Here is a 13,699-nt window from a genome sequence, read left to right as displayed (position 1 = left end):
TAAAATAAATTAAATGCAGGTTGTTGTTTTTTGTAGAAGAACCTTCTGCTGCACAATGTCTTTCTGCAAGTATCTACGGGGAAGCATCCAGGCAGATCCAGACACATCCAAATTCCATTGCTGCATAAAATGTGAGCTGCCTGTGGAGACGACACCGAAGATTAATGAACTCCTCCATGTCAGGGAACGTCTGCTAATGAGGAGGATTTGCTCAATCTCTCCTCAATATTTGTCCCGGAGGCACCGACATCTGGAGAGGCTTGTTGGTGTTGGCCGTGATATTGTAAATCTCACTTTGTGAAGGAGATAACACACTGAAACTCACGCTGCTTAATAAGGATGCATTCATTTGTTTATCATAAGCACGCATCCCTATACCGGACCATGTTTATATTTCAGAGACTTTAAACGTTTCATGAATAAGTGGGTTTCTTTCCAAGTGCTTTTAGGATTATTCCTTTCCTTTCTTTTTGTTTTAGAACATCAATCTTTAATTAGACTGTGAATAACCACTGTTTCCTCTAATGTATCTGCTGGCAACCAAATAGTTTTGCACAAAAGTAAACTTAAAGATCATGCAAAGTAAATGTTCTCTGGCTCCAGACGAGGCACGATGTCAGGGTTCTGTAAATAGTGGGGAAGAGCTTGCGTGCATCTCTTTTTTACTAGCCTACTTATTTTCCCGGCAGCATTTCATTCGCATAAGGTTATGGCGTCCATAAATCATGTCTGACTCAGCATACGCTGGACGCTGTTCATTCTGTCCGCACCAAAACGCTGAAGACAGTAAAGAGAAATGTCTCAAACAGATGGACTTCTTTGTGTTACAGATGGCGTGGTTTTGTGTAGGATTGTCACATAATTTGCCAAAAGATCCCAAGAATACACACACCTCTGGGTCTTGTATGTCAAACATAAATCTCTGTTACCATTACTTGTAAAAAAAAAAAAAAAAAAAAGATGTTTACCATTAAAGCATTTAAAAAAAAAAAAATCTGGACAATATAGAAGCTGTTTTTGCAGAATTTGTTATAAAGCGTTTTTGTTTTATAGGAAAGTATAGGTGTTAAACAATATATGACCTGACTGCATCTAACACATAAGGCTCCTATGGTACAACACAGTGTTTTAAACCCATCTTACATTTTGTGTGTAGAAGCATTGTGCAGTTTTCAACTGCAGAATCCTTGTGTGTCACTGCACTGTTTTTGGCCTACAATCCACTGCAACCTTAATGGGATGTTTGGATCTCCTGCCTTCCTTTAATTAACCCAGCTGGGGTTTCAATGTAGCGCGGCGAGCTTCATTTACTCACCACAGATAGAAGCGTCCAGGTCAGTGCCGCCGCGCCCAGTGGAGACCACCGTGCTGACGAACAGCTGAGTGCTTTCCCGTGCTGTTGGTGGTCCAAAGCACATCAGCGTGCCATCCTGCGGCCTGAACTCTCGCCTCTGTTTCACTTCTTGCATCGCGCTGAAAGTGCTGATGCTCGCACACAGTCGTGAGATGAAAACTCCATGGAGGTATTAGTCATATTTAGTCAACTTTGCCGAAGCTTTTGTCTGTTTTTTGGAGTCTACTTTGTACGCATGTTGGACTTGTCTCTGCCACGGAACAGATTTCAGTCACTTGACATGTCCTGACACAGACGTGAGCCTCTCAGCCGAGCTCCAGCAGACGGCCTCGGGGTCAAATTCCCCTTCTAAAGTGATTTTAGGCTTTCATTTACATAAATCCGGAAAGAGGATCTTTGCATGCCACGTAAGCCAAGACATCTGACGGTCCAGGATCAGCTCATAAACAAAGGTATGACATGCGTGGAAAGCAAAGAACAGTCATACATTGACATTTATAATCACCAGGACCTGTTTGTTGATTCTATACTGCGTGCTCTTAAGTAGATAACAAGTTTAGCACACCCAATCAAACAAAAGTATCTCAACCCTCCTGTTATCGTCGGGGTCAATTTGATCGCATTTAATGTTTAACATCTTTAATCATTTATTTGACTTAATATTTCATGACCTTCCCATATGTAATGGGGACAACTGCACAGCAAGTGAACACGATGATATCTTGACAATGTCCTTGTGCGTATCCGTGTTGTTTGGTGTCAATTTGACCCCAGGTGGTTTTAGCTGTATAAAACATGTACGACATTTTACACACATTTGTTTTGGTTGTTTTGGATGATTTTGAGGTCACTATAACATGCAATTTTAAAAAGCTTTTGGGGCCCTAACCTAACATAACCTTAGCTGTAATAGTGCGAGAACCATTGATAGTTCACGTGACATGAAGGAGGGGAAAATATGGTTCCCGTAAAAAGATATTGATAATTCACACAACATATGGAGCAAAGATTTAAAAGTATGCACGGCAGTCTTCTAAAACATTTTTATTGGTGCTCTGTGTGCTCTTTCCTCTCTCTCTCTCTCTCTCTCTCTCTCTCTCTCTCTCTCTCTCTCTCTCTCTCTCTCTCTCTCTCTCTCTCTCTCTCTCTCTCTCTCTCTCTCTCTCTCTCTCTCTCTCTCTCTCTCTCTCTCTCTCTCTCTCTCTCTCTCTCTCCCTCTCTCTCTCTCAACTGAAAATGACTTGTAATGAAATGTTTTCTGTCAATGAGGTGTTGCCACAACTCTTTAACCGTGACAGTGACATGGAGGAGAGTGTGTCTGACACGGACGATGAGGTCCCTGATTGATGAGAATGAGACCGTCAGTGTGGACCCCCCCTGTTGTCTCTCAACCACCAGCAAACACATTACCTCCCAAAAGAAGTAAAGCTGTCATTGCCCGTCTCCCCACTTGAACAACATGGTCGACTTTGTGCTGCTAATGTCATCAAAATGGTCGCGGGCCCCACCAGAGACGCCGTCAGCCATGTCCAAGACCTGCAATCAGCATTTGAGCTCTTCATAACACCATAAATTGAAAAAGGATGAACTAGAGATGACAAAGTTAGAGCGGAGGAGTGTGTCTGGGGACAGTTGGAAAGACTTGGATGTTGAAAGCCTACATTGGGTTACATTGAGTGTACAAGTATTATAAAGTGCTACCAGCATTTGTTCTGCTGACACTGGAGGGGCAATACTTCCAGCCGCCACGTCTCTAAAACACATTACATGTTTCCACTCGTGTCATATGCTTTAATGACAGAAACGAGGCAGGCCGATGAGCGCGTGACAAACTCACAGCGATACGTGACGTATGGGACAAGCGGGTTCCGCGATTAACCCTAAAATGACCTTTTTTATATCCTTCTACATTTTTGAAATTGCGTTTGGTTTTCCTGGGGTCAAATTGACCGTGAGCGTAATACATGTTACTATTCTTGATCCAATGAATATGTTTTCATTCCACATGTTACAGGTAACAAAAATATGTACTTAGAAATAATACTTCTTTTTACCAGACACTTAAACTTGGGACATTTTGTAATTACAATCCTTTTCTGGAGTTTTAAATTGCTGGGGGTCAAATTGACCCCCCAGGGTAAAAAATGTCAGTAAACAAGCGGGTTAACCAAGAGGCAAGTAAATATAGCTCGCTGGGAAATAATTGGCTGTACCTCCACATTGCTAAAAGTAATATGAAGATAAGCTCTGACCAACGGTAACACAACCAGCCTTCCCGCACCATGGAAGCTCACTACTAAACATGCTGCATGTGTTTAATCCGCACAAAAGGGGAAGTTTGATAACGGCAATTTGGCATTTATCCCGAGGTGCCTCTCCAATTATTTTTGATTTTTGCCAGCAGTCACAGGACTTCTCTTCCGAGCCTTCGTTGTGTATCATCCGGCAAGGGAGTGGTTGTAACAACAGCAACAACAAAAAAAGGCCTCATACAACATCCCTGCCTTTCATAAACTAATCACATTTTTTATGGTCCACCGTTGACTCGCCAACAAAGAAACGATTAGCAAGGCTCTTTTCATGTGGTGCTAAATATATGTTGTTATTTTGGGAGAGAGGGAAGTTGGAGGATAACACCGTATTAAAAAAATAAATAAAAACAGAAGAAAACATGTAGCACTTCTTGGAAGCAGATGTTGTCTCCATGTAAAAGAGAGAGAAAAATGGAAAAAAATGAAGCCAAATAAAACAATGATCAAGAACCACAAATGCCATATTCAATGAATAAATAATTACCTACCTCCAATAGTCTTTGGGCCAACCAAATGAAGTGATGCCAGTGATCTTGATTAGGCGACAGTGCGGCCAAGGACGGTTAATCTATCAGAGAGACGTTGTTGTGTGGACGGAGGAAAGAAGGCCTTCCAATTCTTCAACATGTTTCACTTTGTTCCAACTTCCTGAGCTACAGCCAGTGAGTCAGGCATACTGTGGCTTGGAATATCAAAAATCTGAGCCATGCCATGCAAAAGAGATGATTCACAGTCGGTAGAAGAAAACATAAACTAACTTTTTTAACGTTTTTTTGAATAGGAATCCCACTTCCTTCGGAAGAAAAGGTCATGACAGTGTCAGTTAGTTCTGGGTGTGTCCTTCCCTTTCACTCTCGCTCCCTCACACACACACACACACAAGAGTCACTATCTCACTGTGGTTATTGTTGTTTCTGGTGAAAGCTTGACTCTCCTCACTCGCACCCCAGATAAAAGTGAACCATGCACCACCTAGTGGTAAACCGTATGCGCCACAATATTATCATCCATCAAAAGCAATCTGTCAAAAGAAGAAACATATGTATTTGCAGCGATTTTATTTATTGCCCTATAAATAGATTGACCTGAATTATGTGTAACAAGCTGAGACTATGAAGAGAAATTCTCACAACATGTTCTCATTCACAGCAGTTATTGCAAACTGCTGTTTAGCTAGGTGCAGCACACACTGCACTTCTCTAGATCTGATTCAGGATATAAGACCCAGTGCTGCTTTGAATCTACTGTATCCTGTTCACTTCACGTACATCCGCACCACACACACACACACACACACACACACACACACACACACACGTATACACATACGCACGCATTGTTGGTCACGCACATACAAAAAAAAGGAAAAGCTGCAGCGTAACATTCCTTTAAAACCCAACGTCTAGCCATTCATTAAGTCTTTAAATACCGATGATGATGATGATCATGATGATCACCACTGACGCTTTTGTTTCTCTTCTCTATTACTTCATGTGGAAGTCTCAGTGGAGTCGTCCTTTGCCACCAGCTTGTCTTTCTGGGAGCTGCCTTCTCCACTTAATCCATCGCTGGAGGTGTCCATGTTGTCCATCTCCTCATTTTGAGCCAGGTCTTTCAGATCTGGAAAAGACAACACGAAGAGATTATTCAGAAAGGCCTGCCCTCCAACAAACGGTGGAATCGTTTGCAGGTGGAGTTTACAAGAACCATAATGCTGATGTTACATATTTAGGAGAGGAAAACTCTGTTGGCTGGAAACAGATTTCCACAGATACCACTTCCAACTTGGGGCCGAGACCAGGCTCAATAAACGTCTCTGAGAATTGGTCTAAAGAACAACATTCTATCCATTACTCACACGTGAGCACCGTCTTGTTGACGCGATTATAATCCGAGTCGCGCTTCTTGCCCAGGTGAATGTAGAAGTAGAACCTCAGCTCCTTAGGATAGTCGGAGTGGGGCAGGTTCAGAACCAGGGGGATAATCCGATTGGACATCGGCCCCTGGGCCAGAATCTGGTGCATCATGTACGTGCACCAATCATCCTGCAGGAAGTCCGGGGTGATAAGCAGAGCCTTTAAGTGGCTGTCCTGCACAGCCTGGCATAACTCTGTGGAAATTGCACCCCCTGGACAGGAGTCCCTCTGCATCAGAAAGCACCTGAGGCCCCGGGGCGATGCCTCCAGGAAAGAGACCAGGCGTACAGCCTCTTGAATGTCACCGTGCACAGAGCTGTGGCACACAAGCACGTCATACTTTCGGCTCCATCGCAGCAGCGAGCTCAGAGCAGAATGCGGAGGTTTTGGAGGGGTAGTCAGTGACAAGGATGATGAAGCAGACTGCGACAATGTAGATGAGGGTGACGGCGGTCTGCTGCTGACAGAAGGCTTTTTTGTTACTTTTGCTTCTTGTTCACGTTGTGTTGATGAAGATTCTTTTGAATTCCAGAGTTTCTGGATCCAACCTGAAGGGAGAAAGACAAACTGTGGATACTTTGGACTTGGTTATAGGCTACGTGTCAATATCTATAAACCCTTCCTTGTCTAATAATAACTAATAAATCCGAAAGATTATGAACGCATGAACAATAATACATATAACAGAGTGAGTATCTGAATGGTTGAAGATACAATTTTAGAAATGAACTTACGAGGCATGTTGTTAACATCATCTTGTCTGTTCAACACCGCCGAAATCCTTTATGTAAAAAAAGGTGGAATGATCTTAACTTCGAAGAGGAGCTTCTCTGCGCCATTCATAGCTATTTAAGGAAAGTAGCTAAACAGAAAACTGTTGCAACAGTGTGACACCATCTGATGACTGTAACAGAATGTAAGTAAGAAGTGAAAACATTGTACAGTGTGACTAATGTCATCAGAAAAAAAGGGGAAGTTGTTAACTGCCAAAAGAGACGCCTCAACAACAAAAATGCAAAATGTCTTGAACGTTACGCTTCAGCAATCAGGCAGTTAAACATTTGAAATCCTGCGGCCATTCAATGTCACAGTTATTGTGTTTGTTTTACACACAATTTCAGTATCGTCTGTATTGTGTCTGTGTTATACTTCTCGTTATCTTGACCAGGTTATTCTTTTCAGTTGTGTAGAAATAGGTAAAAAATTACGTCATACATACAAAGACATTTGAGGCAAACATTAAGAGCTATAGACAAACACATTTTTAAGTGAAGTACTGACTGAACCGAATGTTTGTGTGATGGAGCGACACAGAGGTGGTGTGTCCGTCCGGTTGTTCTGGGTGCCAGCACAAAAAGGGCTTAAAAAGGAATTAGTTGATTATTTTTGCATAAATGGCCTTACAAAATGAAATGGCTGTATCAATACCACTTGGCAGAGGAGAGGGAAAAGCACTGATTACAAAGAAATAAAAAGAGAGCTGGCAGACGAATTAGAATGAAGACAAAAACGGAAGGAGGTATCACAAAATACAAAAATCCATATATAACAAAAGAGCAGTAGTAGTTTAAAATAGAGTTTACAAAGTGCTTTGACAGACAAAGCAACAGAAGTAAGGCAAGAAAACAACAGAAAAGCACAGTGAGGCCCAACAAAGCAAGACAAACTAAGTCTAACTAAGACTAACTACGAGTTAAACCCTGATTTGACAGTACAACAGCAAAAACAGTGTGCTGTCCAATCCAGCATAAACAGTCCTATAAAACCAAACGAAACGATCAAAAATTAACCAAGAAATAAAACATGCATTACCTTTAAGCACTCACAAGGAACAGAAGGGAGAGGCTGAATTAAGATTGCGTTGGAGAAAAATGAACAGTGTGGTAACTGTTGAGTTAAAAGAACATGTAGGTGGCGGTGTGCACCTCAAGATGTCTGCGAGCCGCCGTCTAACTCAAGAGAAGAAGAAGAAGTAGCGCCTCGTCATTTCCGGGTTTTGCGTCTGACGTGTCTAAAACAGTTTTGCTCTGGTGGCGGATTTTACCCGTGGGGGATTTAACATCAATTCGACTAATATTTTGGTGAGATTAAATAATCTGACGAGCATGTACAACGGCTCTAAATGTTCACAGACACCTTCGTTTGTCACATGGCTCCTGTTTCATCCGTTTTTTGCTCTTCGTGTATGTTTTTTTTTTCTCTCTAGATCCTCGGTGTCAAGATGCTAGATTTCTTCACCATCTTCAGCAAAGGAGGGATTGTGTTGTGGTGTTTTCAGGGAGCCGGGGTCACTGAATCCTTCACCGGGCCTGTCAACGCCTTGATCCGCTCCGTAATCCTTCAGGTGGGACATAGTGACAGAAACAAAAGCCTGTGACAGACAGACAGTCTGTGTTTCACTAATTATCACTGTGGCTCGGAAAGCTAATGCTAACGCTGAAAGGTAACCGTTAGCTAGCTTATTGCGTAATGGCAGCGTTCTAAACCGCTGTGAATAGCCTCTAAATCACGTTGTTACGCGTTGTGAGCAACATTTTGACAGTCTTTTGCTACATTGACTTATTTCACCTGGCTATGGAGACTTATTTGAGCCAATTTTGAAGCGTTAGCGGCCACGCGATATGTGTGCGTAGCTGCTGTTGACAGGTCAGCTGTGTGTGTGTGTGTGTGTGTGTGTGTGTGTGTGTGTGTGTGTGTGTGTGTGTGTGTGTGTGTGTGTGTGTGTGTGTGGTTGTTACAGGAGCGGAGTGGGAACAATTCATATACTCACGAGGCCCTGAGTCTGAAATACAAGCTCGACAATGAGTTCGAGTTGATTTTTGTGGTAAGTTCCTCAACTGCGAAGTCATTCGCTTTACAATCCAGCATAACAGAGTTGTGTTCTCATGCTTTAAAGGTTGATCACTGTTGCCTCGCCCCTTGTCTGTCCAGGTGGGTTTTCAAAAGATCCTGACGCTGACCTACGTGGACAAGTTCATAGATGACGTGCAGCTCCATTTTAGGGATCGTTATAAGAATGAACTGGAGCAGAAGGGTGCTCTAAAGCTAATCAACAACAGCTTTTCATTTGGGGATGACTTCCAGATGCTTCTCAGGTAAAGAAAAAAGGATTTCCTGTAATGAAGAACTTTTACTCAAGAGGTCATGATGCCCCTTCTCCATCATATCATATATAATTACTTTAACGAGAGTTTAAGGATGCTTTGTTAACCGAAACGATTTGTGTCCTGCCCAAAATGTTTACGCGAAGGGAGGCGGAGGACGGCAGCAAAGCTCGGGGGCCTGCTTCCATGCGGACCTTTAAGGAGTCCGAGAAATCCCAAAAAACTGTGAAGTCGATGATTGAGACCAAGGGTGGGGAGAAGGTCAAGGAACAAGGTGGCAAGAAGAATAAAAATACCAAAAAGGAGGGTAGGTGCAGTTGGTAGAGGTTCTTCTCAAATATCTCCTTCCAAATGGCCGGTGTGACATTATTTTAGTGTCAATCCTGACTTGATGTTCCAATCTTTTCCAGCTCCTGCAGCTGAGTCCGCCAAAGTGGATCAAGGCAAGGCCCCGTCCTCTGGGCCCAAGACGGTTGAGAACGGCAACCCGGGCTTTACAGACATACAGAAGAAGCGGGAGGAATTCTTTCGCAAGCACACAGCGGTACCCACTGAAAAAGTCACGTAAGAGAAAACTCATTCAGGAATGTCAAGCAACTTATGTTTATATTTGGATTTCGGTTAAGTTAGTCGACTCGCCAACAGCAGAATTGACTGGACATGCACAGAGCGTTTTGTGTCCATTCAGTCTCATTTCAGCAATATGGATTTTTTTATGCCTAAATAAATACCATCAATAGGCATTAAAATGCTTTTAAAAAAAAGTCAGTTGTCCAGTGTAAAACATGTCTACTACTTATTTCTACTTATTTCTGATTGTTTCATTCTGCTTTCCTGTCATCTTACGCGCAGTAAGTCCCCGAAACCTCAGAAGCCGAGGGAGAAGCAAAGGCGCGTTTGGGACATGGGCGGTAACAGCACCAAGGATCTGGACTACAGTGGCAGGAATGGAGATGATTCCCTAAATGGACAGAACCAGGAAGCACAATTTGACCCGGTATGTACCCGCTCCACCCAAAGAGTGTTTTCTAGTTAAAAAGAATCATTTGTATTCGGTACAATAATACAGTTAAAATACATCAATAAAAGTAGAAACAAAAAATAAAAGTCCTCTATGTCCTGGTTGTGTTTTAGGGGATGCAGCTGAACTCCATGAAGGGTGACCTGCAGTCTGTGGACTACGAGTCCAGTGAGGAAGAGGAGGTGGAGGAGGAAGAGGAGCGAGTGGTTGTCCGTGAAAAAAGCAAAACAAGGTAAGAGAGTACTCAAATGGTACACTATTTCTTTTTTAAGCTGACATAATTTGCTTTACGTCTCAAATGTAATTTACACAGTGAACAATTGCCCAGCTTTGTTTCTTGATTTCAGCTCCAAAAAAGGGGGCGGTTTTGGGGGCATGTTTGGGATGCTGAAGGGCCTGGTGGGCTCCAAGAGTCTGAGCCGGGAGGACATGGAGTCAGTACTGGAGAAGATGAAGGACCACCTCATCGGTACGATGGCACCGCGCACACTCTCACTCACTCTCTGATTTTTCCGCAATGCACTGTCTGCTATTCCTTCTTCTCCTTCCTTTGTGTCCCACAGCAAAGAATGTAGCAGCCGAAATCGCCTACCAGCTCTGTGACTCTGTAGCCAAAAAACTGGAGGGCAAAGTCATGGGCACATTCACCAGTAAGTACGCTTATATATACCCACAATCCTTGCCTACTTTCTTCAATACATTTTTAATTTGATCCGAGGATTAGCGCCAATGCAATGTGCATCTTCTCTGGCTTCACTTATCCTACTTGGAAAGCACCAGTCTACATGCTGAGGAAAGTAATGTGATTACAGTAATGAGTTTTCCCTATCATAGAGGATCTTCCCCTCGCCTTCTTCTACACAGGATGCAATTTACAATGTTGCTCAGACCAATATGTTGCACTTGTTGGAAGAGGAAGTGAACTTAACATGTGGTGTGTGTATGTGTGTAGCTGTGGCCTCAACAGTAAAGCTGGCCCTGCAGGACTCCCTGGTGCAGATCCTGCAGCCCAAGCGTAGGGTGGATATTCTGAGAGATGTCATGGAGGCCCAGAACCAGCGACGGCCTTTCGTCATTACTTTTTGCGGCGTCAACGGGGTTGGAAAGTCCACCAACCTGGCCAAGGTGAGCCGTCCTTGTTGAAAGGGGAACGACAAACAGATCTCCGTGTTCCTGAGGTTTGCTCACCATTTACCCATGGAGGAATTTCTGTGTGTTTGGCCTCCTTTTGTGAGATTGTGTGGCCGTGTATAGCCGGTGGATAGTGTTTAACGTTGTCAGTAGGACGTGGGATTCACAGCGGTTTTAAAAGACGTGCACTGTAGGCACAGAGAAGCTCTTTAGAGTAATGTGTTCTCAAAATGACATTCTAATCCTTTAGTAAATAAATCCGTATTTGAAACTTAATTGTTACCTGTGCACCTGTACAGCTTTCATAAGGACGGATCCTTCAGTTCAGGATGTAAAGTGGTAATCTTTAAGCTTTCAGTACAGGTTGATTCTATATTTTCTATTCGAGTGAAAACAAACACCTTGTGCTTTTGAGTTTCTAAACATGATTTCTATTCAGAATAGTGTGCATCGCTCCATATTTTTGTGTGTATTTAATGGAGAAAACCTGTCGTGTCTGTCTTGCTCCAGATCTCTTTCTGGCTGATAGAGAACGGTTTCACGGTGCTGATCGCAGCCTGTGACACGTTCCGCGCCGGAGCCGTGGAGCAGCTCCGCACTCATCAGCGCCGCCTGAACTCTCTGCATCCCCCAGAGCACCACGAAGGGCGCCCGGTAGTCCAGCTCTATGAGAAGGGCTACGGGAAGGATGCTGCTGGAATCGCCATGGAGGCCATTGCCTACGGTACACTACTTTCTTTCCCGTTGAGTAAATCTCACGCGTGAAGCTGTGGTTCTTTGCGGAATCCACTTGCCAGTTCCATTAATGATTAACATCACCCATATGGTAAAATCACATGGACACCATCTGTGTTTCATCCACTCAGCCCGCAACCAGGCCTTCGACGTGGTGCTGGTGGACACTGCTGGGCGTATGCAGGACAACGCTCCCCTTATGACGGCCCTGGCCAAACTCATAGCGGTCAACATGCCCGACCTAGTTCTGTTTGTTGGAGAGGCTCTGGTGGGCAACGAGGCCGTTGACCAGCTGGTAAGACAAATCACAAATTCACACTTAAGCTGTTCAAACATAAGATGGACTCACAGGAAACGGATGACCGACACTGAGGAGAAAGCCATTTTAATTTGATTGAAAATGAATGTGTTCAAGGAGTGCTTCAAATCCCTTAACGCACAGTATATGTACTTATGTGACCACCTGCTAGACAATTATACTGAAAAAGAAAATGCTGTGGCATAAAATTCATAAGGATGTATGTTATTCTTAACCTCCCCAGCAGAGGTCAGTGTCCTACTGTCGCAATTAAGTCATTGTGAACAGATCATGTTTTTCTCCTTTGCACTCAGTGAGATGGAAAGCAGAGTGTCATCAGTTTTGTTTTACCATGAATGACTATTTTCATGTCCTCGTCTCCTCAGGTAAAGTTCAATCAGGCTCTGGCAGACCACTCCATGTCTGAGAAGCCTCGCCTCATTGATGGAATTGTTCTCACTAAGTTTGACACCATCGACGACAAGGTATCTTGCGTACATTCCTATCCAGCCTTTAATCCTGCGACGGAACCTTTTGATGCAGTAGATGTTTGTGTGTGTGTGGCTGTCTTTCATCACCTTGCGAATAATTTGCTGTGGGGAAAATAAAAGTCGGGAGTACTCATGTCATCCGTCCTCCTCCACAGGTTGGCGCTGCCATCTCCATGACTTACATCACAGGACAGCCCATCGTGTTCGTGGGCACCGGGCAGACCTACAACGACCTGAAAAGCCTCAACGCCCGCGCCGTGGTCAGCGCCCTGATGAAGGCTTGAGCGGCTGCATGTTCTGCCGTTTCATTCGTCGTCGCAAACAAAGCCAACCTTTTTTTGCCAGTCGCTGTGAGATGTTCCAGCCCCGCTAACCTGCCTTTTCCTCCTCATCCTCCCTCTCTACTTTACATCAAATGAAGAAAAGAACACGTGTCACGCACAGGACTTTATTCTCCCGGTAAAGAACAAGCGTGCACCTTGAAAGACTAAACATTTTTGCAACAAAAAAAAAAAAGCCAGAGGGGCCTCCCCTTGAATCGTGTCTAAACTTCTTGGCCTACATTGTACAGTACCTCAGACCAGTCGCATCCAGATGACATTTTAGCTGACTAAATGGACCTAGGCTGTAAACATCATCAGCTTATAGGTGTACACAGTAAAGACTTCAACAAAGCTCCCGGCCTGGCATTTTGTCAGTTTTCCCCTCTTCATGTAAATGAGGTCAGGTGGTGAAAGCTTGTTGGATGTGACCGTTCAGCAGCTGTCTGCATCTGAGGAAAGCTTAGTGACCATAGTGCCTACTTGTCTTCTTAGTTAACATGTTCACTACATGGTTGGTTGTCTATTAAGAGTATCATGGCAGTTCAGGTAAAAAAAAAAAAAACAGTCCTCAACTCCTCAAATGAAAAGGAGCTCTACTAACAGTGGTAAACTAGTTCTGGATTAATTGATCTACGGGCGTCTTCGCCCAGAGCTCCCTGCCTACCCTAACACAGTTAACACATTTTCATTACGAAATTGAGTGATTCCTCGGTTTATAGTTGATGAAAAGCGGAAAGATATTTTGTAAATATTTTTAGTTCCTACAGGTTGTCCAGACTTTCAGACTGCACTTTCCATGGGCCTTTTTATTTATGCTTTCCCCCCTTCCTCTGATTTACTCTTCATTTGTAAGAAGAAATAGAAGTCTTAAATATGTCTCCAGCCCCCCTTTAATTTGTGGTAGTGCAATATGAAAGAATCAAGTTATACAGGCAATTTGAGCTAATTTATGAGAATGTAAACATTTCTAAATAAAGCTGCGATATGCAGCCTGTAAAGTGGAAGAACTTGTTC

At 43.5% G+C, this 13,699-nt stretch overlaps 2 protein-coding genes across 2 annotated transcripts; one reads left to right on the top strand and one right to left on the bottom strand.

Moving 5' to 3' along the window:
• Positions 1–5,063: 5,063 nt before the first annotated feature.
• On the bottom strand, positions 5,064–6,386 carry tirap (toll-interleukin 1 receptor (TIR) domain containing adaptor protein). The gene is made up of 3 exons (XM_068585490.1): positions 6,317–6,386; positions 5,525–6,130; positions 5,064–5,286 (listed from the first exon to the last, which is right to left on the bottom strand). Exons 1-3 carry the CDS (start codon positions 6,321–6,323, stop codon positions 5,156–5,158), a joined length of 744 nt encoding a protein of 247 aa, XP_068441591.1. The 5' UTR covers positions 6,324–6,386; the 3' UTR covers positions 5,064–5,155.
• A 1,185-nt stretch (positions 6,387–7,571) lies between these two features.
• On the top strand, positions 7,572–13,692 carry srpra (SRP receptor subunit alpha). Its single transcript, XM_068584634.1, has 15 exons — positions 7,572–7,663; positions 7,789–7,926; positions 8,323–8,406; positions 8,514–8,677; positions 8,833–8,993; positions 9,097–9,250; positions 9,539–9,683; positions 9,821–9,939; positions 10,055–10,176; positions 10,271–10,357; positions 10,660–10,832; positions 11,349–11,562; positions 11,705–11,868; positions 12,258–12,356; positions 12,518–13,692. Exons 2-15 carry the CDS (start codon positions 7,804–7,806, stop codon positions 12,644–12,646), a joined length of 1,938 nt encoding a protein of 645 aa, XP_068440735.1. The 5' UTR covers positions 7,572–7,663; positions 7,789–7,803; the 3' UTR covers positions 12,647–13,692.
• Positions 13,693–13,699: the final 7 nt, after the last annotated feature.

This window comes from Clinocottus analis, unplaced genomic scaffold (genome assembly GCF_023055335.1).
Source record: "Clinocottus analis isolate CAN_PGR_092001 unplaced genomic scaffold, fCliAna1.0.p SCAF_2, whole genome shotgun sequence".
NCBI classification, from domain to species: domain Eukaryota; kingdom Metazoa; phylum Chordata; class Actinopteri; order Perciformes; family Cottidae; genus Clinocottus; species Clinocottus analis.
This window is presented reverse-complemented; position numbering and strand designations above follow the sequence as displayed.

Coding starts and splice junctions, on each gene's coding strand:
- srpra (XM_068584634.1), top strand. CDS start 7,804: ATGCTAGATTTCTTCACCATCTTCAGCAAAGGAGGGATTGTGTTGTGG. Junction 7,927..8,322: donor TCCGCTCCGTAATCCTTCAG/GTGGGACATAGT, acceptor TGGTTGTTACAG/GAGCGGAGTGGGAACAATTC. Junction 11,563..11,704: donor CATGGAGGCCATTGCCTACG/GTACACTACTTT, acceptor TCATCCACTCAG/CCCGCAACCAGGCCTTCGAC.
- tirap (XM_068585490.1), bottom strand. Junction 5,287..5,524: donor CAACAAGACGGTGCTCACGT/GTGAGTAATGGA, acceptor TGTCTTTTCCAG/ATCTGAAAGACCTGGCTCAA.